Consider the following 25,037-nt stretch of genomic DNA (forward strand, 5'->3'; position numbering starts at 1 on the left):
AGTTGTATATACGCCGAACAGGAAGCAAGGATTTTAGTAAATGGAATGCTTACGGAACAATCAGTTAACATAAACAAAGGTACCAGGCAAGGCTGCCCGTTATCTCCACTGTTACCATTGTTACACCATCTAGTACTAGAAATGCTGTCCCAAAATAATCTGTAAACTGCGTTCCGCAGTATAAATAAAAGGCTAAGGGTGTGGGGGTGGGCTCAGTCCCTGAATTGGCCCTTTGGCCCTTTATTGACAAGAGGAGGGGTCAGTTGGAAGGCGTGAAGCGCCTTCCGATTGGCCCCTCCACTTTTCAGTTTGGGGCCAAGGGGCCAATCCGATTGGGCCCTCACCAGGACAGACTATTCCATCCAGTCAGGAGGTGCAAAGCACCTTCCGAACTGCCCACCAAGTCCAGCCAGGGGCAATCTGGAGACATGGCTGCCAGTCTGCTCCTGACCACCGCATGATGAGGAGTTCAGTAGAGCTGCCAATGGTGATGAGAACAGAGGCTTGGACAGGCTGCGCCAGCCCTTTTCGCCGCAAGGCTTTCCTATCTGTCAAGTCCAACTGTAAATTGCCTCAGAACCCTGACAGAGCTGGCAGGAGGTTGGTGAGTGCTTCCCCTCCCCCCCTCCCTTCAGACCTGCTGCGAATGAGCCTCTGATAGGCCCTGACTGAGGGGAGGAAGGCGTTTCCAAGAGCAACGCAGGCATGGGTGTAGGCATTCCTTTTGAGGGGGGGGGGAAGCTTCCCCTTCTGCCAAACAGTTGGCTGACAGGGAGGCCACAGAAAAGCCCCTTCTCACTTAAAATACTGCTGTGGCCGGCCATGCTGCTGGAGGGAAGAATGAGCCAAGGAACTCTCTCCACATTTGAGACCTACCACATAGGGTTGTTATGCAGGTGAAACTTGAATCTGTTGCAGAGGTTCTTTTGCCTCCTGTTTCATCTGCACAACAACCCTGTGTGGTAGGCCTCAAGTGATTCAACTCCACAACAACCTGTGTGGGAGACCTCCAAACTCCATAGGAGCCCTTTCTCCCTGGGCAGCTGATCTTTATACTCTGCAGATGATCTGTAATTCCAGGAGCTCTCCAGCCCCCACCTGGAGGTTGGCTACCCTTAGATAGGAGATATTCCTGGAGGTTTGGAGGGGGGCCTTAAAATCGTACAATGCCTCAGAGTCCGGCCTCCAAAGTAGCCATTTTTGCCTGCAGAGCTGATCATTATAATCTATGAGCTGCGATCTAGAGAGGATGGTAGAGGCTCACAGACTGTGGTTGGGGAGGAGTGGTTGTGGGTGTGTCCCGCTTGGGCTATGGGCTTTGGCCAGCTCTTACCAGCAGCTGTTTGTATTTTGGGGTGCAGAGAGACAGACAGACCAATATCAATCCTGCTAGTCTGGAAAGTTCAGGAAGATCTAAATAAAGAATATTTACAGCCTGAAACTGTCAATAGTGAACAAGTAAATGGCTGGAGAGACATGGGAACTAAAGTGACTTTTATCAAGCTTGGCCTGGTAAATAAAATAAAAACTATGAACTCAAAGATATAAGTGACCCAGAATTTCAAGTGGAGTTAGCTTTACAGGAAAGTAGACATTGAGACTTTGGGGAAAGCTAGGTGATCCACCTTTATTAGGCAACGACTTGGCCTTGCAGACAACAAAAAGGACTTCAGTTGCCAGCAGTAGGTCTCAGGCTTCAGAACGGCAGCCAAGCATCCAAGTGGATTCTGGGGCCATTTGCAGTCCTTTTGAAGGAGTGCATGAGAGGGGGAGAGCTTTCCCTTCAGCCTAACTGCCTAGAGATGAGCTGTACTTCCAGGGGATTCTCGGACCCCACCTGGAGGCTTGCTTCCCTAAACCTCAGGGGGATACAGTGCTACACAGTCACCCCTCCAAAGTAGCCATTTTTCACTGCAGAGCTGGTCTGTATAGTTTGGAGATGAGCAGCAATTCCAGGCCCCACCTGGAGGTTGGCTGTCCCTGGTCTGAACATATTCCTTGAAGTCTGAAAGTGGGGCCTCAAAAGTGTGTAATGCCCCACAGCTACCTAGCACCCCCTGGCATATTTTAGGTCAAGAAAACGTTGCAGAGAGGAGGTAAGGTTGCCAGATTGGTATAGATTCATCTTCTGGAATTCCACACTACCTAGGTATGCATAAACTTGACTAAGGTCAAGACTGCTGTGCACAGAGGGACCTCCTCTTAGGGTTGCCATCTTCCAAGCAAAGCTCTCTACCCCGCCACCCTCACGGAGAGTCTGCTATGGGGAGAGGAATGGAAGGCAATTAAAAACTGCTTGGAGACACCTGAAGCCTGCTGGGTCACTGCAGCCCATTCCCAGTTCTCTCAGACCTCTCACAGCCCCATATCCCTCACAGGTTGTCTATTGTGGGAAGACGAAGGGAAAAGGTGTTTGTAAACCACGTTGAGACTCCTTTGGATAGTAAACAGCAGGGTACAGCTCTTCTTCTTCTAAGGAGCAGCTGTGAAAGAAGCATTTGGCCACATAACATTTTATCAACAGTAAAAAAATGGAGACAGAAAAAGCAGGGTAGACACCTGTGTACTGTGACTACTCCATGTGTATTAGGGCGGGGGGCCAAGAAGGGAAATGGTGTTGAATGCAGAACTGGGAGGAATTGGTTGCCATGTAATTTCCCCCTAAGAAGAGTCTCCAGTCTGATTTTCCCTTCACACATCTGAAGACATGTCTCTGGAAAGCTCATCTGTAACCACTATGCCAAAATTCCCAAAGGTCATTCCTCTCCCATACTCAGTGAACATTCCACACCACATGTTCTAGACACCCATATCTCCACACCCATGCCCTCATTTGTCACCATGCCACCACAACCCCCCACACTACACGCATTCAAGCCCATGCCCTTACAGAGTGGACAACTCCTCCTCTTCCTCTTCTCACTGCCAAGCTCTAGCACCCATTGTATTCTTATATACAACGGGCTTTGCCTCTAGTATAACAATATAACAATATAACAATGTAACAACAATAACATACCAATTAGAACAGTATTTCGACAACAATAACTTTGACACACCCTTACCTCGATATTCCGGAGAAAACATAAGCTGGAGAGTCCCTTCAAAACCCCTCCCTCGGATTCTAGTTCTCTCCCTTCCAACATTCAGCTTCAAGGAAAGCCCAGGTGATGTTTTAGCTGCAGGCCTTGGAGATGCTGACTCACTGATCTAAGCTCAAGAAAGCTAACTATGCTAAACAGATGTGGAACAAACTAAATCTGGCAGTAAAGGAGAAAAATGAGTCTCAATTCTGGAACCTTGTTTTTTTCGGGCTTGCAAAATCACTCCAACAGGTTGAAGCCCAAATATCTGGAAACACTTGGTTTACACACTTTTCGAAAACTTTTGGAGCCTGGCCACCTTCCCCACCATGCACAGAACAAAATACCCAGGCTATTTCCATTGACTCTCTAAATTTACCAGCTTGGCCCCCAGTCACAGAGGCTGACGTCAGAGGCCTTATTACATCCTTAGCTTCCAATAAATCACCTGGAGAAGATCTGATTCCACCTGATTTATTTAAAGTGTTCCCTAACTGGTGGGCCCCAGTCTTAGCCAGGGTCTTCACTCAGATAAATGAATCAGGCATTTTCCCCAATGGCTGGAAGATGAGCATAGTGGTTCCTATCCACAAAAAAGGCAACAAGATCGACCCACAAAACTACCGCCCCATTAGTTTACTAAATATTGCAACTAAACTCTATGGAAAATTCCTCTTACATAAACTAGAGGACTAGGCTGCTGACAACCATATCTTACACCCACACCAAGCAGGATTTAGAAGAGGCCATTCTACCATTGACCACTGTCAAACCCTCCATTATTTAGCCTACTCCAGTATAGAAGGCCCTACGAGAGCCCTATACGCAGCTTTCATTGATTTAGCCACAGCTTTTGACTCCATTGATAGAGACAGACTCTGATCAAAGCTGAGGGAAACTAACATCGATAAACGCCTACTGCTTCTGATGCATGAACTGCACTCAGGCACCCACACAAAAATTAGGGTAGGTGCTTCAGGCTCTCTAATGAAATTGCAGTAAGGAAAGGGGTAAAGCAGGGGTGTGTATTAGCCCCTCTGCTTTTCAATATTTATATCAACTATATAGTTCAAAGACTATCGGGCCCAGAATTCGTACCCCCTTCTGCTGGTCAGCAAAAGGTCTCTATCCTGCTGTATGCAGATGACATGGTCCTGGTTTCCCTTACAAGAGTTGGCCTGAAAAAGCTACTTAACAACTTGGGTACTTATTGTAAGGAAGAGTCCCTTTCCATCAACTACACAAAAATAAAAATTATGGTTTTTGGGAAAAGACCTAAAAAATTTATTTGGAGTATAAACAATATTCCTATAGAACAGTGTAGTACATTTAAATATCTTGGAATCACTTACAGTGAGACTCTAAACTGGAATGTCCACCTTGCAATTATAAAGGCCTCTGGTTTAAAAATCATTGGAGCCATTCTGAGATTTTATTCAGAGCTTTTTTTCATACGTATCCTGGCTCTTCCAAAAGGGTCTCCTGCAGCCCTGATGAGGGCAGAGCTTGGTTTTCCCTCACTCAAAGCCCGTGCCCACTTAGCTATTCTGAAATCTTGGAAGAAAGACATCACAACTAAATTAGATTCTATAAGCCATCAAAGTTTTAAGCTCTTATTGAGCAAAGAGGACTCGGTCTGATTTTTTTAGCTCCATTCTTTCACGCTATACCATACCAGATGACTTACTGCATACATCAGCCAAGATTAAGGAGATAAGATGGCGGCGCGGTCAGTTGTGGAGTTTAATGCTCCACCCAACGCCTAAGGAAAATGGGTTTTAATGAGGCTTCAAGCATCCTTTTTTATCTGTATTTGGGGAGGATTTTAGAAAGAACCACCTGGTCCCCCTCACCCGACGGAACTGACTTGAAAAAGAACTGGAAAAAGAACTGGACAGAGCTGAGAACAGTGAGTGCGGTGAGAGCGACGAGGGAGGGGGATGGGCAGAACAGAAAGAACAGAGAGAACGCAGAGCTAGTAAAGGGAGTGACGACCCTGCGGCTTGATAAAGACACCCGGCTGGATTTATTGCAGCTGTGGAATGCAACTCAAGTCAGGGGTGTAGTGGAAACGCTACCGTTCACCCCCCCTCGCCCTCCCCCCCTCCTCACCTGCTCCTTATTCCTCACGTCTGCAAGCTCACCCTCCTCCCTCTGGGGAGCTGCCTTTAGGCTTGTTCCCCGATTAAGTCCACAGAGGGAGACAAAAGAAGAAGTCCCTACCAGCGTGGGAATCGTGGGTGAGGCCGCAGCAACTGAAACGCGCTCCTGCACGGCAAGGGACTGGAGAGAGACCGCGGAGCAGCGTCCAGGGTTTGGGCAGCCATTTGGGCAGCCATTTGCTTGGCAAGTGTGTGGAACCAGCACCCCAAACTTAAGAAATCGAGCTGCGGAGGAAGATCTCCCTGCGTATTCCCTGCTGGCCCTGCCGCTGGGTGGGGCGTTCAAGGGCCTTTGGTCTATTGTGAGCTGCTGGCCTGGGAGGCCTTCGGAGCTGTGCTACCACTTTAAGCTACGAACCGGCATTACGAAGATCTACCATCCTGCGCTCTCTAGTGGCTTGACCTGGCAGGGTCGTGAAGATCATCCGGGAAACGCAGCCCTGGACCTCCAGGCGACCGACTAAAGTGGAAATTGGACTCAGCACCTGCACGAATCAGCTCATTAGGGGGTTGAGGGGGAGGGGCAAGATAAGGATAAGAATACGGGCATACTCAAGGCCATCTACGGGGAATTAGATAAGTTAAGGTGCCCTAGCAGGGATCTATTGGAACCAGTGGGGGGCAAGGTCGTGAGAACCCCCTCGAGGCGGGATCTGACTAGGCCCTAGCCTGCTGGTGAAATAGGACTGCTGGCTTGCAGAGATAAGGTTAGGGAGGGAGGTTAGGGTGGGTTTAGTGGGTGGAATTGGGTTGGGGGGGCTAGGGTGGGATATTCAGTGCAACCTAGGAGTATTAGTGCTAGGGTTCTAGGGCAGCTAGTTAGCTGAGGGTTTGTTCCCCTGGGAGTATGATTGGAGGGGTACCACCACGAGGGGGGGCCCAAGTTGGGGCCGGGATCTCGTCCATAATGGGTCAAGGGCGATATGGCTGGGGGAGGAGGTTAGACAAGAGAAGGTCAGAGAGCACTTGTGTTAGTCCTTGGGCCAAGCCGTGGTTACACGGCAGACGCCCGAGGCGTGCTCGCTGCCCTTCTAACCTCCGTCCCATCCCCAGATATACGGGGGAGGAGGCAAGGGTGGACCCGGTCTTGGTCCTGTGCAATGCAAGGTCAATCAACAACAAGGCCTCAACTCTGCAACAATTTTTCGCGGAGTCTGGGGCCGACCTTGCGTGTGTGACTGAGACCTGGGCGAGGGGTGGCGAAACAGTCGCCTTAAAGGAACTTGCCCCCCCAGGGTTTGCGGTCCTGCACCAATCCCGGGTCCATAGGAGGGGAGGGGGGGTGGCAATCTTGGTCCGGGAGGATTTCTCCTACAGGGCTCTCCCGGCCCCAGACATCAGGGGAGTGGAGTGCGTCGGTATTGGGTTGGACTCAGTCGAGAGTTTGGCCATCTGGTTGGTATACCGTCCGCCCAACGCCCAACCAGATGTCCTGCCGAGCCTGCTGGAGGCAGTGGCCGCCTGGGCCTTGCAGTACCCCAGGCTTATAATCTTGGGGGACTTCAATGTCCATGCGGACGCGCTGCCCTCAGGACTTGGCTCGGACCTAGTGTCGGCCATGGCGACGCTGGGGCTCTCGCAATTTGTTGCTGGGCCCACCCATCAGGCCGGCCACACCCTCGACCTGATCTTTGGGGCAGGGATAGAGGTGGTTCTGGATACAGCTTTGGCCGTACCATGGTCAGACCATTATGCCCTGCGGGCTCGGATCAAGACCCCACCCCCTCCCCAGTTGGGCGGCGGGCGCATTTTTGCCCGCCCAAGGAGACTCATGGATCCAATTGGTTTCCAGAATGCTCTGCGGGACCCGAAACCTCCCGGCATCTCGTTAGCGGCCATGGTGGAGGACTGGCAGTCCCGCCTGTCGGCTGCCATAGACGAGATTGCTCCTAGACGTCTTCTCTGCCCTCGACTCAAACGGGCACCCTGGTATACTGGGGAGCTCCGGGAGAAGAAGAGGGAATTGAGACGACTAGAGCGAGTGTGGCGGAAGGCCCGTGACGAGGCTACAAGAACATCTCATCGCACGTTTATGAGGGCGTATGAGATGGCAGTGAAAGCGGCTAAACGTGAATTCTTTGCCGCGGAAATTGCATCCGCTAGCTCTCGCCCAGCTCAACTATTTAGGGTTGTTAGATCTCTTACCGCCCTGGAAGATGGGCGCCAAAATAGTAGGAATTTGACCATCAGCTGTGAGGCATTTGCGAGCCATTTCGCGGATAAAGTCTTGTCGCTCCGCCACTCCCTTCCAGCTACAGTTAATACAGTTAATGAACTAGAGGCCCGTTGGCCGCCTTTGGAGGTAACGTTTGATGGCTTCAGGCGGCTCTCTTTATCCGAAGTGGACGGGTTGCTGGGGAGGATGAGGGCAACCACCTGCCCCCTTGATCCCTGTCCGTCTTGGCTCCTTAAGGGGAGGGATGGACGGATAGGTGAGCAGCTCAGGGATATTGTTAACTGCTCTCTCCAGTTGGGGGAGTTTCCTGAGTTGCTGAAGGAGGCGATGGTGTGCCCTCTCCTCAAGAAGCCATCCCTGGACCCACATGACCCTGCAAGCTACCGCCCAGTAGCGCATCTAGCGTTCCTGGGTAAGGTGGTGGAAAGGGCTGCGGCGGACCAGCTCCTAGCGTTCCTGGAAGATACTTCGGCACTCGATCCATACCAGTCTGGCTTCCGCCCTGGTCATGGGGTGGAGACTGTGTTGGTCTCCTTGTTGGATGACCTTCGTCGCCAGCTTGACCGAGGTGGCTCTGCTGTGCTAGTTCTTTTAGATCTGTCGGCCGCGTTTGACGTGGTCGATCACGAGCTGCTAGCGAGCCGCCTTGCCGGTACGGGGATAAGGGGTACAGCGTTACGCTGGATACGCTCCTTCCTCCAAAACCGGACACAGAGGGTAGCCGTGGGAGAGGAAGTATCGGGCCCTTACCGGCTCCCTTGTGGGGTCCCACAGGGCTCGGTGCTCTCTCCTACATTATTTAACATCTTTATGCACCCTCTGGCTCAACTGGTACGGAGCTATGGGCTGGGTTGCCACCAGTACGCTGATGACACCCAGCTCTTTCTCCTCATGGATGGCCACCCGGACTCCCCCCCAGATCCATTTGCCAGATGTTTGGAAGCCGTAGCCGGATGGCTCGAGCAGAGTCGCCTGAAACTCAACCCCTCCAAGACGGAGGTTCTGTGGTTGGGCCGTAGGGGGGCAGATCAGGAAGCGCGCTTACCCTTTCTGGCCGGGACGCAACTTAATATCGCATCTCAGGCCAGGAATTTAGGGGTGACCATCGATGCCTCACTAACACTCGAGGCACAGGTTAAACAGGTAGCTAGCCGGGCATTTTTCCATCTTCGCCAGGCTCGGCTACTAGCGCCCTATCTGTCCTCTGAACACCTGGCCACAGTGATCCATGCGACGGTCACCTCTAGACTAGATTTCTGTAACTCGCTCTACACCGGCCTGCCTCTGGGCTTGATCCGGAAACTGCAACTCGTCCAAAATGCGGCTGCTAGAGTCCTCACAGCTACACCATGGAGGGCTCACATCCAGCCAGTTCTGAGGCAGCTGCATTGGTTACCGGTCGCCTTCCGGATCAGGTTCAAGGTTTTGGTTTTGACCTTCAAGGCCATCCGTGGTCTAGGCCCAGCATATATGAGGGACCGCCTTTTGCCCTATATCCCCCGCAGGGCTTTACGCTCTGCGGGGGCTAACCTACTGGTCGTTCCCGGCCCCAAGGAAGCCCGCCTGGCCTCGACTAGGGCCAGGGCCTTTTCGGTCCTGGCCCCAACCTGGTGGAATGAGCTCCCGGAAGAGCTGAGGGCCCTGCGGGAATTACCAGCATTCCGCAGGGCCTGTAAGACGGAGCTCTTCCGCCAGGCCTATAACTGAGGCCGGGCGGAAAGAAGATCAGCCCCCCCCTCACAAACTGGTGGTAGAGAGCGTCACCCCCCACCGTAGATGAGGATGCGGAGAGCAAATGAGTAGGCTACGCCATCGCTGTTACAATTATTGTAAATCATTGGTTTTTATTGTCATTTTATGGTTTTAGGGGACGGGTTTATGTAAGCCGCCTCGAGCCTTCGGGGGGAGGCGGGGTATAAATATAAATATAATAATAATAATAATAATAATTTCTGATTTACGTGTTTGGGTGTTCAAAGCTGACTCACTGATTGACCACTCTTCAATTCAGCTGTCACAGTATAGCCCCATGGTATAAAACAATTAAAAAAGACCATTCTAGAGCATCATATTTAGTAAATATAACACGTAATCTTAGAATGGTCCTAACATCTTTGCGGTTTGAAATGATGCCATCAGCCATGCTCTCTGGGCGATATCTCCGAATACCCACAGCCCAACGCCTGTGTATATGTGGAAATCCATCTGTGGAGGACCTGTTTTGGCTTGTCCTCTGTACTCCGAACCCAGGGGCAAATTTATTGCCACGTTATTACCAAACTCACACCCTATTTCTGATTTTAACAAAGTCACCTATCTGATATCAGATGTCGACCCCTATATCTCGTATAGGGTGGCACTTTTTGCTCTGGCTGCCAGGAAGACTCGAGCTAATGCATTTTTACAGGAGCCTCCACCTTGATACACCATTTTATCCCTTTTATTGTAACTTAGTAGTCCATGTTTACATTTTTAGGTACACAATATTGGAGAAATATTGTTTTATTTATTTATACTTGTGCCATATTGTTTTAATTGTGTTTTGTAACGGCCTTTGGCTACATACAATAAATGCTATCGTATCGTATCAGTGATCTCAGCCAGTCCATCGAAGTTGCATTTAATGCTTTTCAGTACAGAAATGGAAGTTCCTAATGCAGCGGTTATGGTATTAAAAATAAATCAACAGTGCTCTTTCTAATAACAGTGCTGGTCTCTTTTATTTTAAGATAAAACTATTAAATTGTGGAAAATTGCCGAACGAGACAAGAGACCCGAGGGATACAACTTAAAGGATGAAGAGGGGAAACTGAAAGATCTTTCTACAGTGACCTCACTCCAGGTGAGTGCATAGAGCATCACTTCCTGCCATCCAATCCCAGTTCATGATGGTCCATTGAAGTGAATTTGGCCTGGCTTCCTGCTAGTAAAGTAAGTGCAACAACACATGCACAGGCCATGGTATTCAGAATGCTGAATTTGCTGACACCCCCACCCCCCACTATTAACATAATTTGGGTTCCTTGTGGGGTAGGAATAGCAGTTTATCACCAGTTCAACTTTCACTTTCCCCTTCTATTAGGGTATGTTCTATCCTGAAATAAAGCTAAAATATATTTCAAAATCTATTGTTTTTGATAATTATTTCCACTGGGGTAACCAATAGGATGATACCCACAGGAACTGTAACACCCATTGGCACCTTTCCTGGCACCTGCCATGTATTTTTAGAAATGGGGCAGGTCCAGGTGGCGCTTTATCCTAGGAGGTTTCTGATTGGCCATGGAGAACTGAGAGACTATGCAGTGCAGATTTTTTAAAATGTTGGTTTGGCAGCAACTATCACCACAGCATTCGTTTCCTCACTGTGTGACTGAAAGTCAGCTGACTGTATGCAAGAAAATATTTTTAAACAAGGCATTCTGTTAAACAGAACTTCTGCTTGAAATGTTGAAGAGTTATTATCATATAAATGAATAACCTCACTCTCTGACATTCTGTGCTTGGCTCCTCCTCCTACAGCAGCCATTTTGTGATTGTGCCCGCCATCCTGTGTTAGAATTTCAAAGGTACCCACAGACTCCTAAAGGGGTGCAAATTTACATTCACTGTCTTTCATGTGGATCAATGTATTCAGACAGGTGGGGACTCATATATATTGAAGTACACAGAAATGTTATCCTTTATCTTTATCCTCAGGCAGCCCAGGAGGGTCTGGGCACACAACATGATATTTATTTGATTAGAAAATTTATCTGTTGCCTCACTGGAGACAAAGCCCACCCAAGATGGGCCACAAGTTATGTGTCCTCAAGAGAGAGAGAAAGGGAACAGAAATGTTGTGAGTTAAGAAAGGAAGAAGGAGGTATGGAGTCAAGGATCCTCTAGGGTTGCCAGAATTCTTGGCAGAGGTTGGGATCCCCTTACCCCCCAGCCACCAATCGGTTGGCAAGAGGGAGGAAGACTTAACCCGTAGAAAGAGGAAGGCCCAGGTCATGTCACTGGCATCGCACAAGAAGTGACATCATCCCATGTGATGGGAAGCGAAGAAGATCAAGCCACCCCCCTCATAGTCAGCCAGCATTCAGTTGAGAACTTGTCCCTCTTTCCATCCCTCCAGAGACTGGGTGGGGAGAGTTTTTTTTTATAGAGTTATTTTTGCCATGTTTCTTGGGCTCTCTTTGTGGTTGTTGCCCGTTTTAATGGGAGTTTTAGTGGGGGTTTTATTGGATGCTTGTAACCCACCACAAGCCATTTTTTTAGAGTGGCGGGGAATAAATCAAATCAAATAAATAAATAAATATGTGTGCCCTTTTTGATAGTGCTGGGGAAATGTAACTTGGATCTGAAGAGGGTTCTAATAGGGCAGGAGACAAAGTTATTGAGGTATTGTTTGCTTAGGCTACCAGGAAGGCCTTTATTGCAAGGGAAACCTTTGATGGAGAAAAACATGTAAAACATGTGACATCCGGAAGACAGAAGTTGTCCATTTCTGTCTGGGTGTGAGGGATCCCAGATCTCTCTGTGGGGAACTGGCTGCCACCTCCAGAGAGGCCCTTTGCAGCATGTAGGCATGGCCGTGATTCATTTGTTTGATTCAAGATGGTCGGTGTGTACCTGTGGCCCTGGGATTAAACAGCTCCAGGGAGATTTTGGCAGGAAAGATCTGTGGATTGCAAGGGGATTTTCTTTTAAAGGACATACAAGCCATGTTTTTAAAATGTCTGGGGACTCTTTCTTTCGTGCTTTAAATGAAAATACTGCATCTTATCCCTTTTGAAGTGCAAAACCTTATAAGGCTGAAACATAGTTCTGCATATTGTGAGGTCAGAGTCATAGATACTGATGGCGACTTGCAGCCAGTGTTTTCTCCTGGAGACAAAGCACAACTAGCTTGCTATAGTTTCATCATCGTATCTGGAATCTATTGTTAAAATCTCCTTTACATTATTTCTAGTCTGCCTTTCTCAAGGGACTCACTGAAGCCCAGGACTCTCAGGACACGTTAAGTGGTGCAACCCCCCCACCATAGGATCCTGTTTGCAGTATAGTATAGACCACTGTCCCTAATCATTTATCCAAGCAAGATGCTGAACTATTTTGTACAAGGCAACTCTATAGCCCTTTGTAGAAAGGCCCCTCAGACCAAGGTTAGGAGAGCCCGAAAAAAGACCGCTGGCCTTAAAACGCCTACCTCGGTTGAGGACAACTCTTCTCCAGGGCAGAGTCTGCACTTACTTTGTTTATTCCATTGTCAATCCTGTTGAATCCAGATCGCTTTGAACTCGGGTCTTCCTCTTCCCCCCCCTCCTCCCCATTGAAACAGGAAAGTGTTCTGCACGTGGTTAGGGAGGCTCAGAAGAGGGGGGGGGGGAGCCAAGCCTCTTTCTTTCTTTTCTTGAAGGGGAGGCAGAGGAGCCAAGCAGGGAGCCTCTTTATTTTCTTGGAGGGGTGGGGGAGAGGATCGAAAAAGGCAGAGAAGTGAGAAAAATCCAGGACCAACAGAAGTTGAGAGAAATTAGGGGCTTCTCCTTTAAGGCAAGTTTGTCACATGACCACCTGTGGCCAATCACAGGTCCTCTACCATGGAGGAGAGCCCAGATTCAAAACAGCCTTTAAATATTGAGGCTTAAAAGCACTCGAAGATATAGCACAATAAAGGTAGGGTCACTCCAGATCAATCCTTCTTGCTGCAGAAGGAAATTTTAAATCGCCCCAAATCCAAACGGAAATCACATTCTGTGTAGAGGGCAGGGACTGAATCGATCTGGGGTTGGAATGAAAGCTCTGTACAGTTTACACCCAGGCCAGACTGGCCTGGTGGCCATAAAAAGCGGACAACCGAGGATGACTCCAGCAGAGCTCCTGAGCAAGGTGCAGCTGCAGCACCAGATCCTGCTGTGGCTCCAAAAGATACCGTGGACATGCGTTCACATGAGTCAGGTTGATTAAAAACCCCTTCAGTGATGAAATGTTATCGTCTTTTGTAAAACCATGAGACAAGAAATTGGATTTTTTTTGTCAGAATGAGAGTCACATTTCTGAAGGAGGAGGCTCCCCACAAGAGTATAATACTGGCTGTGGCCATGAGTGTTCCCATAATAGGCCCACAAAGCTGCCAAGAAGAGGAGATCCTGTGCATCCGTGCATTATGACTCCTCTGACAGTGCACAAAACCCTTAAGTTGACTCAGATTTTCTTTCAGATGGAGAAATCACCGAGGAGGAATCTGTTCCAGATCAATCTGACAGGTTCCTTAAACAGGATGGTTACTATTACAAGTTAGCCATAGCCATCTTGTTGCAAAATTTAGGTTCCAATTGAAGAAAGTAGGGAAAAGCACTACGCCACTAAGGTATGAACTAAATCATATCCCTAATGAATATACAGTGGAGGTGACAAATAGATTTAAGGAATTAGATCTGATAGACAGAGTGTCTGAAGTACCATGGATGGAGGTTCGCAACATTGTACAAGGGGTAGCAACTAAAACCATCCCAAAGAAAAAGAAATGGAAGAAAGCAAAATGGCTGTATGAAGAAGCTTTACAAATAGCTGAGGACAGAAGGGAAGTGAAAAGCAAGGGAGAAAGAGAAAGATACACCCAACTTAATGCTGAATTCCAGAGAATAGCTAGAAGAGATAAGAATGCCTTTTTAAATGAACAGTGCAAACAAATAGAAGAAAACAATAGAATAGGGAGGACCAGAGATCTCTTTGAAAAAATTGGAGATATGAAGAAAATATTTCATGCAAAGATGGGTATGATAAAGGACCAAAATAGTAGGGACCTAACAGAAGCAGAAGAGATTTAAAAAACGTGGCAAAATTATATAGAAGAACTGTACAAGAGTGAGCTTAACATCCCTGATAACCACAAGGGGGTAGTCACTGACCTGAAGCCAGACATCCTGGAATGTGAAGCCTTAGGAAGTCTGAGCAACAATAAAGCTAGTGGAGGTGACAGCATTCCAGTTGAAATATTCAAAATTTTTAAAGTGCTACACACAATATGTCAGCAAATTTGGAAAACTCAGCAGTGGCCACAGGATTGGAAAAGGTCAGTTTACATTCCAATCCCAAAGAAGGGCAATGCCAAAGAATGTTCAAACTACCGCACCACTGCACTCATTTCTCATGCTAGCAAAGTTATGCTCAAATTTTTACAAGCTAGGCTCCAGCAATATGTGGACTGAGAACTTCCAGAAGTACAGGCAGGATTTGAAGAGGCAGAGGAACTAGAGATCAAATTGCCAAAATACGCTGGATCATGGAGAAAGCTAGGGAGTTCCAAAAAACATCTACTTCTGCTTCATTGACTATGCTAAAGCCTTTGATTGAACCACACCCAAGGAACCAGGTAGAAAACCACACCCAAAGAGTGGTGGCCAGGGGTGTTTCATCAGAGTGGAGGGAGGTGAGCAGTGGGGTGCCATGGGGCTTGATACTGGGTCCAATACTTTTCAACATTTTTATCAATGATCTGGACGACAGGTACATGTACTTTGATCACATCATGAGAAGATAAAATAATTAAATAATAAACATTTTATTTTATAACGCCCCATCCCTGTCAGTTAACAACATCAGTTAACATTGGGCAGCTAACAGCATGCCGAGCTGCCATCTTATAGAAACGTGAAACAGTACAGATGCACTGGGACAACAATGGCAATAATAAATTAAGGAAAAGTCGTCTCTCCTCAATTTCAGTTTCAATCTTTCATATAAGTCCCAACGCGTTTCACCTGTTGGCTTTATCAAGGGACAAATCTTGGGAAGTACAAATACAGATATGAAATTAGTGGTTATACAATGATAATTGTACAGGCAGGATTTCGAAGAGGCAGAGGAACTAGATATCAAATTGCCAACATACGCTGGATCATGGAGGAAGCTCGGGAGTTCCAGAAGAACATCTACTTCTGCTTCACTGACTATGTTAAAGCCTTTGATTGTGTGGAGCACAACAAATTGTGGCAAGTTCTTAAAGAGATGGGAATACCAGAACATCTTATTTGTCTCTTGAGAAACTTATATGCAGGTCAAGAAGCAACAGTGAGAACTGAACATGGAATCACTGATTGGTTCAAGATTGAGAATGGAGTTCGGCAAGGCTGTGTTCTGTCGCCTTGCCTATTTAACTTGTATGCGGAGCACATCATGAGAAAGGCGGGATTAGAGGAGTCACAAATTGGGATCAAGTTTGCAGGGAGAAATATCAACAACCTCAGATATGCAGATGATACCACTCTAATGGCAGAAAGTGAAGAGGAGCTAAAGAGCCTGTTGATGCGGGTGAAGGAGGAGAGTGCAAAAGTTGGCTTGAAACTCAACATCAAGAAAACAAAGATCATGGCATCCGGTCCTCTCAATTCCTGGCAAATAGATGGGGAAGGAATGGAGATAGTGAAAGATTTTATTTTCCTGGGCTCCAAGATCACTGCAGATGGGGACTGCAGCAAAGAAATTAAAAGATGCTTGCTCCTGGGGAGGAAAGCCATGGCAAATCTAGACAGCATCCTAAAAAGCAGAGACATCACCCTGCCAACAAATGTGCGTTTAGTCAAGGCTATGGTATTCCCAGTTGCAATTTATGGCTGCAAAAGTTGGACCATAAGGAAGGCCGAGCGTCAAAGAATTGAGGCTTTTGAACTCTGGTGCTGGATAAGACTCTTGCGAGTCCCTTAGACTGCAAGGCGAACAAACTGGTCAGTCCTAGAGGAGATCAGCCCGGATTGCTTCTTAGAATGCCAGATCCTGGGAGCGATTGAGGGCAAAAGAAGAAGGGGACGAAAGAGAATGAGGTGGCTGGATGGTGTCAGTGAAGCAGTTGGTGCAAACTTAAATGGACTTAGAGGAATGGTAGAGGACAGGAAGACCTGGAAGATCCATGTGGTCGCGATGGGTCGGACACGACTTTGCACCTAACAACAACAACAAAGCCATAGTCATGGCAACAGTTGATTTAAAACAATCTGAGGAACCTGATACACAGGCAAGCCAAACTAAAAAGAGCAGGGCAGCTGTGGATGTAGAGGATTTCTTCTCTACTGCAGAGGCTGTCCCAGAACTGCAGCCCCTCCCTCAATCAATCCAACTTTATTACAGTCATTCAGACCAAGTTGTATGAAGTCATTACATAAGAGACCAAGATAATATGGTCATCTTTAAACCTCCCCCCTGCTCCGGAGGAGCGGGAGGAATAAAGGAGTAAGGGCTGGTGGGGAGGAGTTAGGGCGGGCCCTGTCCGTGATAAAAACTCGGAGGGCCCAATCAGGAGCCGCGAAGCTCGGGGGCCAAGCAGCCAATGGGGAGCCGCGCAAGTCCTCCGGCCGGCTTCCCCTTGCCCACGGAGCCTTCTGCCGGGCCCTGAGGCAGGCTCGCCTGCCCTTGGCCCCGCCAGAAGGCCACAAAGCCCACTCCCACTGTCCCGAGCCTTCTGCCGGGCCCTGGGGCAGCCGAGACTGCTCCTCGGCCCGGCAGTAGGCCTCGAAGCCTGCCGCCCCTGTCCGGAGCCTTCTGCCAGGCCCTGGAGCAGCCGAGACTGCTCCTCGGCCCGGCAGTAGGCCTCAAAGCCTGCCGCCCCCGTCTGGAGCCTTCTGCCAACCCTGGAGCAGCCGGGACTGCCCCTGGCCCCAGCAGAAGGTCCCAAGCCCACCAACCTTCCTCTGTTCCTCCCTTCCTCCCAGCATTCCCTTTGTCCTTCCCTTCCTCCCAGCATTCCATTTGTCCCTCCCTTCCTCCCTCTCTTCCATCTGCCTCTTTCTGCCTACCTGTTTCTCTCCCTCTTCTTCTGTCTCTATCTTCCTCCCTTTCTTTCTGTCTCTCTTTCTCCTTTTCCTCCTTCCTTTGCCCCATCCCTTCACCCACCCATCATGCTAGGGCCCGCTGTATTTTGGCCACAGCGGGCTTAATATCTAGTTTAATATAATACAATTTAAAACGGATCATAAAATAGAACTTAAAACTATGCTACTTTAGAGCATCGGATTTTTATGGCGGCGGCACAAAACTTAGCCAGCTGAGCTGTCACCTGGGGGGACTCATCACTTTGCAGTCTCTTTACTTGGTTTACATCTACGCAGCCCCTCCCTGTATTTTTCCCCCCAAAAAATGAGATCAGAGTTAAAAGATAACCAAAACTTTAATTAACATCAATTTCCTTTGTTTATTAAAAGCCTTTGCAATCTTTACAAATATAGTGAAGTATTTCAGGTCTCTTCCATCGATTCCCCTGGGGTGGCCATCCACTCTCCAGGTGTAGGATGGAGAGGGAAACATTAGAGATCCAATGGTACTCTGCAGTGCACATGAGGCAATGACAATGATGGTAAGAGTGGTAACATTGACTTCTATCTTGAACAGGGCAGCTATCGTGTGAGCAAAAAAATTGATACAGCAGTTGCGAGCTGTCATGAATTCTGGTTCATGCCCCCTTGTCATTATCGATCTCCCAGTCCGGGTGTCATAAAGCTATACATCCCTTGCTAGGCCTCCTCTGCATTCCAAAGCTACTCCCAGTGGGACTCCCTTATCTCCCACGTTCTTCGGCGACCTTGCTCGTCTCACTGGAGATTCAACAGAAAGTAACAGTTTAGATCAAAGCTGGGCCATCTGGCTCGGCTGGGAATTTTACAGTTGTTTGTGAAGTTACCTTTCTTGCCATCCTGGGTTCCCTCTACCCCCTCCCAGCTTGGTAACCCCTATAAGTACACCCCAATGTATATTGTGTCTTTCTCTCTGCCAAGACGTTTGCTTAACAAGTCTTGGCACGTAATAGCTTTTGTATCATTCTGTTTAATAAAGACTTTCTTTGGATCTTCACCCTGCCTGAGATTTTGGAAGTTCCTTTATCAAAGACTTTACTGGCTGACTTCTACCTAATTCCTGACACCAGCTGACAGTGCCAGGGTTCTTGAAGGAAGCAGTCTCTTAAAGACCGCTTCCTTCATGGTAGATGCAACTCTGGCAGCATAATATTTAATTCCAGGGCCATGGTGTCCTCAACTGCAGCAAGCAGGTTTCTTTAGCTAAAAGCATGACCTGCAGAGGTAAAATTAAAAAAACTATCATGGCAGTCCATCCCTTTGTGGGAGATCATCTATTTGGAGAGGCCCTGGAATGTATCCTCATCAAAACGAAGGATAGGAGTGATGCCTAGATATGTGAAATGCAACACTGATAACAGACCTTCCCCTGGTTCTTTTTGCACGCAAGGTGTCCTACAGCACCTTTGCCAACAACTTCAGAAGTTTGTGGTCACGCTCCAAAGGCGGCAAAGAAGAGACAACTTCTGCCCCAGGTAACAGGTAACAAAAATGACAAGGTAGATGAAGGACAGCTCCCAGAGCATGACTGCAGGCCAGCTGTAGGAGATTGCCTGACATTATTCAAAGAAAAATGGAACATTCCACAGGTAGACAACTGGGAAATCTATACTGTGGAACAAGGTTATAAGATAGAATTCAAGTACATTCTACCAACTAGATTTTGATCTGTGTAATAGATCATCTTCTCTCCATCCAGGCAATCAAAGTAGTTCCCATTTCAGAGTGCTCTGCTGAAGTGTACTCTTTTCTTCTTCTGGTTCCAAAACTAAATGGAGATTAGAGAGCAATCCTGGACCTGAAGTTCACAAACAGGTACATCAAGCTACAAACAAACAAGCAAAACAAAAACAAAATAAAAATGTTTTGCATGGAAACTCTCTGCTCCATCACAGAATCCCTTCGAGATGCAACGCTCCTAAATTCTTTTGGACCTCACCAAGGTGTACATTCATGTACCCATCTACATACCACACCACAGATTATATGGTTCTGCAGAGGGAAAATCACTACCAGTATTGTTTTGCCTTGTGACTGCACCAAGTGTTTTCTCTAAGCTATTGGCCAACCTAATCCTGATCTTCAGGACATCAGGAATGCACTTGCATCCATATCTCTACAATGTTCTCATGAGATTACTTGTGCCAGCTCACAGAGCTGTACCTCACAGGTGCTGAAGACTTTACAGCAGGAGTAGTCAACCTGTGGGCTATCCATGGGCTATAATTGTAGGAATGGGAATTTTAGTCCATGAACTTGTAGAGGACCACAGGTTGACTACCCCTGCCTTACAGGACATTGTTTCCCTGGTCAACAAGAGTAAGGGTATCTTTAGACCAACACAGTTGATTCTCCACTTCAGGGTAGTCATAGATACGCTACAAAAGAAGATCTTCCATGTAAAAAGTTCCTCAAAACGCAGAACTTCATCAGGGAGCTGATGAAGAAGAAGAGCATGTCACTGCTGACTCTGGAAAGTGCACAGAGCCTACCCATGGCGAATAAAGAGGCCTTCAGTGGGACAAATGGCATACAAAAATTTCTCATTTCCTCATAGCAGTAGGACAAGACAGGTCAGTCAAGCTCAACCTTCCATTGACATAGAGTGTCACCTGGTGGTGCAAAAGAAATAATCTCACCCAGGAAAGTTTTTGCTCAGATGCAAGTCTGAAAGGTTGGTGGAGGGGGCTGTCTTGGGTTGAATGACCGTCCAGGGCACCTGGACCAAGGAAGAGGCAACCCTACCAATCAACATGCTAGAAGTGAGAGCCATCTTACTGGCAATACAACACTTCAGGTAGTGGGTCATACACAGACACCTGCTGATATGTATGGACAACATAGTGGCCAGAGTCTACCTCAACAAATAGGGGTTCCCAATCCAGAGCCTTCTGAAGGAGATAACCAGGATTTTAGAGTGGTCAGAAAAGAATCTCCTGTCAGTTCAGGTGGAACACATCCTAAATACACAGGCGGACTGGCTAAGCTGCAGAACCTGCAAGAAGGAGAGTGGTCACTGAAGACAGAGGCATTCAAGTTAATATTACAGAGGTCTGTAACCTCAATCATGGACCAACTAGCATCAGGTACCCATATTTATGCCCAGATTCCATCATATAAAACAAAAAGCATAGATGCCCCAACATTGGATTGGCCAGAAGGGGTGCCTTTTGCATTCCTGCTGATCCCAATAATGCTCTTGCTCCTACACAAAATCATACAACAGCAAGCAGCGGTCATCCTGGTGGCCCCATACTGACCCAGGAAACCCTGGTTCTCAACTATACTACAATTTGGCAGTGGAACCACCATTGAAGCTTCCACGGATGCCAGGCCTACTACACCAGAGTCCCTTGCGGTATCCAGATCCAGATTGGATGAGAAGAGACATCTAACCGATGCCAGGTACTCACAGGAGGTTGTAGGGACAATCCTAGCTTCCAAGAGAGATTAAAATATTAGATTTTACAATGTCACCTGGAAGGCCTTTGTGAGATAAGGAAGAAAGAAAGTGAATTTACCGAAAGCTTTCAGTAACAGTGATTCTGAACTTCCTACAAGACATGGTGGCTCAGGGTTAAAACCAGCCACCTTAAGAAGACAAGTAACGGCAATTAGAATAATAGAATCATAGAATAATAGAGTTGGAAGGGACCTCATGGGTCATCTAGTCCAACCCCCTGTACTATGCAGGGCACTCACAACCGTATGACTCATCTACTGTAACTTGCCACAAGCCTCTCCATGAGATGGTTATATAGCCTCTGTTTAAAAATTTCCAAAGATGGAGAACCCACCACCTCCAGAGGAAGCCTGTTCCACCGAGAAACTGCTCTGTCAGGAACTTCTTCCTGATGTTTAGATGGAATTTCTTTTGAATTAATTTCATCCAATTGGTTCTGGTCCATCCCTCCTGGGCAAGAGAGAACAACTCTGCTCCATCCTCTGTACAGCATCCTTTTAAATACTTGAAGATGGTTATCAAATCCCCTCTCAGTCATCTCCTCTCTGGGCTAAACAGACCAAGCTCCCCCAACCTTTCTTCATACGTCTTGGTCTCCAAACCCCTCACCTTCTTTGTTGCCCTCCTCTGGACACGCTTCAGTTTGTCTACATCCCTCTTCAACTGGGGTGCCCAAATTGAACACAATACTCCAAGTGAGGCTGAACCAGAGCAGAGTCAAGCGGAACCATCCCCTCCCGTGATCAGGATACGATCCTCCGTTTGATACAGCCCAAAATCCCATTTGCCTTTTTAGCCACCAAGTCTCCCTGTTGTCCATAGTGTTGCTTCTATTGGTCCACATGCTTTCAACTCTCTCACCTCCGCACATAGTTCAGTTTCTCAAAGGACGAAACTGAAAAGCCCTGCCACAGATACATAATTCCACAAAATGAAAACTGAATGTGGTCTTACAAGCTCTGAAAAAGGCTCCATTTGAGCTTGGCACAAAGACCATAAAAATACTTGGGTATAAAAGTGATGCCTCTTGTGGCGCAGAGTGGTAAGGCAGCCGTCTGAAAGCTTTGCCCATGAGGCTGGGAGTTCAATCCCAGCAGCCGGCTCAAGGTTGACTCAGCCTTCCATCCTTCCAAGGTTGGTAAAATGAGTACCCAGCTTGCTGGGGGGTAAACGGTAATGACTGGGGAAGGCACTGGCAAACCACCCCGTATTGAGTCTGCCATGAAAATGCTGGGGGGCGTCACCCCAAGGGTCAGACATGACTCGGTGCTTGCACAGGGGATACCTTTACCTTTTATAAAAGTGATATTTCTCATAGCCATCACATCAGAAAAATGTATGTCAGAATTGAAAGTCTTATCCAAAGGATCAGACTTACGTGTCTTTCACAAGGTATGACGCCCAGATCCGACCATCAGACCTAAGATTGACACCATACTACACAGATTGCAAGAAATCATTCTTCCATTAGTCTGACTGGATCCAAAACATCCTTCAGAATGAGAATGGCACAATTAGAGGTTCTGAGAACTCCTAAAGCTTATCTAATTTGCACAGAATGCATATAAAGATCTGACATTTTTTTCCTTTCAGTAACTTCTCCAAATATCAGACAGAAGATGTCCAAGGCAGTGATCACTAGAAATCTGAGAACCTATATGGCTGAGACATACAAATTGCTTACTTTGTCAATACCTACAGGGATCACTGCACATCCCATTCACAGTGCATATACTAATGCAGCTTTCGTAAACAGAGCATCAGTTCTAGAAGTCTAGAAAGCGGCGTGGTCATCTATTGTTACGTTTACCAGGCACTATAACATTGATCAATACAGTTTAGCTTGACAGGTGAGTCTGCTAACATGGTCTGGAACCAGTCTTAAGTACCCACCCAGGTATATTAGGCTCTAGAAGGACCCATCCTTGCAGATGACCTCCAATCCAGGGGGAGAACAACCATTGGACTTACCAAAGAGGGTCCTTCTTCCCTGGAGTACGGAGGATATCTGCCCCTCCTGATCCGATTCCGGAACATGAAACACTATTCAGTTAGCAAGATACAGGTAAACCTATTGAAATGCGGCACATTTCCTTTTTCCTTCTTGTTCTTTCTATAACAAAAACGTTTACATATTAAGAAAATTAATCTAAGGCTAGTTAGTTCTTGTTTCAGTTATTCTACTCTATGGCTTTCAGAGTGCCCAGACTGGGGAATGAGACACTGCACGTAGGACAGGAGTGAGGGAGGATATTTTAATTAACCTCTGCCCCCCTGAGAAGCCAAAGGGAAAACCCATCCTTGCAGATGTCCTCCATGCTCCAGGGGAGGACCCTCTTTGGTAAGTCCAGTGGTCATTTTCCTGACCTTGGGCAGGCCATTCCACAAGGTGAGAGTTGCAACAGAGAGAGCACTGGTATGGGCAGCTGATGATTTTGTCCATTTGCATGTTGGCTCCTACAGAAGACCCTGCTCAGATGACCAAAGCTTAGAGGGTGAAGTGGTCCTGCAGATAAGAGGGATAAGGGAACGAAAGGCTTTCTTTGGAGTAGTCAATAGGGCTTGGCAATAAATGGGGAGCAAGTGGGATGGGAATAATAGGCATACTCTGCCTAGCTTGCCATAATAGCTGTCACAGCATTTTGCACCAGTTGACAATTCGAAATTGATTTTGAGTGGAGACCAAGGTACAGTGCATTACAGTAGGCTAGTCTGGATGTTACTGTTGCATGGATCCAAACAGCAGCTGTATCAAGGTAAGGGGCCACTTTATGAGCTAGGCTGAGTTGATAGAAAGTGTTTTTTGTACATTAGGCATCAAAGAATGTCAGACCTTTTCATTCAAAACTTGATGAAAAAACTCTCATCTAGAAATATTCTGTAACAAATATGTCCATGAATAGAAATTGATATTCGTTTTCACAGGTCCCTGTCTTGAAGCCAATGGATTTGATGGTCGAAGTCAGTCCCAGGAGAATTTTCGCAAATGGCCATACCTATCACATCAACTCCATTTCTGTCAATAGCGACTGTGAGACATACATGTCAGCTGATGATCTAAGGATTAACCTCTGGCATTTGGCGATTACAGACAGGAGCTTCAGTATCCTTTGCCATGATTACTACTACTGATCATCTTCTCTGGCTTGAAACATATTTTGAGAGTTTATTTGCCACAGGGATTATTTGGGAACCAAAAATGCCAGTTGTATTTTGTTAGATCATCAGCCTACCATCATAAGGGAATATTTGTGGCTGTCAACTGGAAACTGCCCACTGGAAATGGTGTAGTGGTTAGGAGTGCGGACTTCTAATCTGGTGAGCCAGACTCAGTTCTGCGCTCCCCCACAGAGTGGCTGTGAGGATAAACAAGGAAGGCAGTGGTGGCAGAGTGGGATTCACGTTCTATACCAACGATTCTATCTTTCATTTGCAGAGGGAGACTAAGTGGTTGTGGGCAGAAAAAGGGTCATGGGAAAGGTGGCTTTGGAGGAGCCATTTGAATGAACCAAGAGAGGGTTTTTTTATTTATTTTTTTATTTTTTTACTATTTTTGGCTTCATAGAATCATAGAATCATAGAGTTGGAAGGGGCCATACAGGCCATCTAGTCCAACCCCCTGCTCAACGCAGGATCAGCCCTAAGCATCCTAAAGCATCCAAGAAAAGTGTGTATCCAACTTTTGCTTGAAGACTGCCAGTGAGGGGGAGCTCACCACCTCCTTAGGCAGCCTATTCCACTGCTGAACTACTCTGACTGTGAAAAATTTCTTCCTGATATCTAGCCTATATCGTTGTACTTGAAGTTTAAACCCATTACTGCATGTCCTCTGCTCTGCAGCCAACAGAAACAGCATCCTGCCCTCCTCCAAGTGACAACCTTCAAATACTTAAAGAGGGCTATCATGTCCCCTCTCAACCTCCTTTTCTCCAGGCTGAACATTCCCAAGTCCCTCAACCTATCTTCATAGGGCTTGGTCCCTTGGCCCCAGATCATCTTCGTCGCTCTCCTCTGTACCTTTCAATTTTATCTACGTCCTTCTTGAAGTGAGGCCTCCAGAACTGCACACAGTACTCCAGGTGTGGTTTGACCAGTGCCGTATACCAGTGGTCCCCAACCTTTTTATCACCGGGGACCACTCAACGCCTTTTACTGAGGCCCGGTGGGGGGGGGGTAGTTTACTCCTCTACTCTCAACCACTGCCCTAGCGCTCTTTGATCGCTATGGTAATGTTTAAACATCCCTTCAAAATAAGATACAGAAACGCCACAACAATGAAGGGTGTTGTAAAGGGCTGGGGGGGGGGTGAAGTAAAGGGCCGGG

The 25,037-nt window shown here is 47.3% G+C and overlaps 1 protein-coding gene across 7 annotated transcripts in view; it reads left to right on the top strand.

Annotated features, from left to right (window-relative positions):
* Positions 1 to 25,037, top strand: part of PPP2R2C (protein phosphatase 2 regulatory subunit Bgamma) — a 208,899-nt gene that overhangs the window by 84,410 nt on the left and 99,452 nt on the right. For all 7 annotated transcript variants that reach the window (XM_077301538.1, XM_077301541.1, XM_077301540.1 and 4 more), the window contains 2 exons: positions 10,151 to 10,263; positions 23,640 to 23,817. In XM_077301538.1, coding sequence (XP_077157653.1) covers positions 10,151 to 10,263; positions 23,640 to 23,817 — 291 coding nt within the window. The remainder of the gene's footprint in view (positions 1 to 10,150; positions 10,264 to 23,639; positions 23,818 to 25,037) is intronic.

The sequence above is a fragment of the Paroedura picta genome, chromosome 10 (genome assembly GCF_049243985.1).
Source record: "Paroedura picta isolate Pp20150507F chromosome 10, Ppicta_v3.0, whole genome shotgun sequence".
Classification (NCBI taxonomy): domain Eukaryota; kingdom Metazoa; phylum Chordata; class Lepidosauria; order Squamata; family Gekkonidae; genus Paroedura; species Paroedura picta.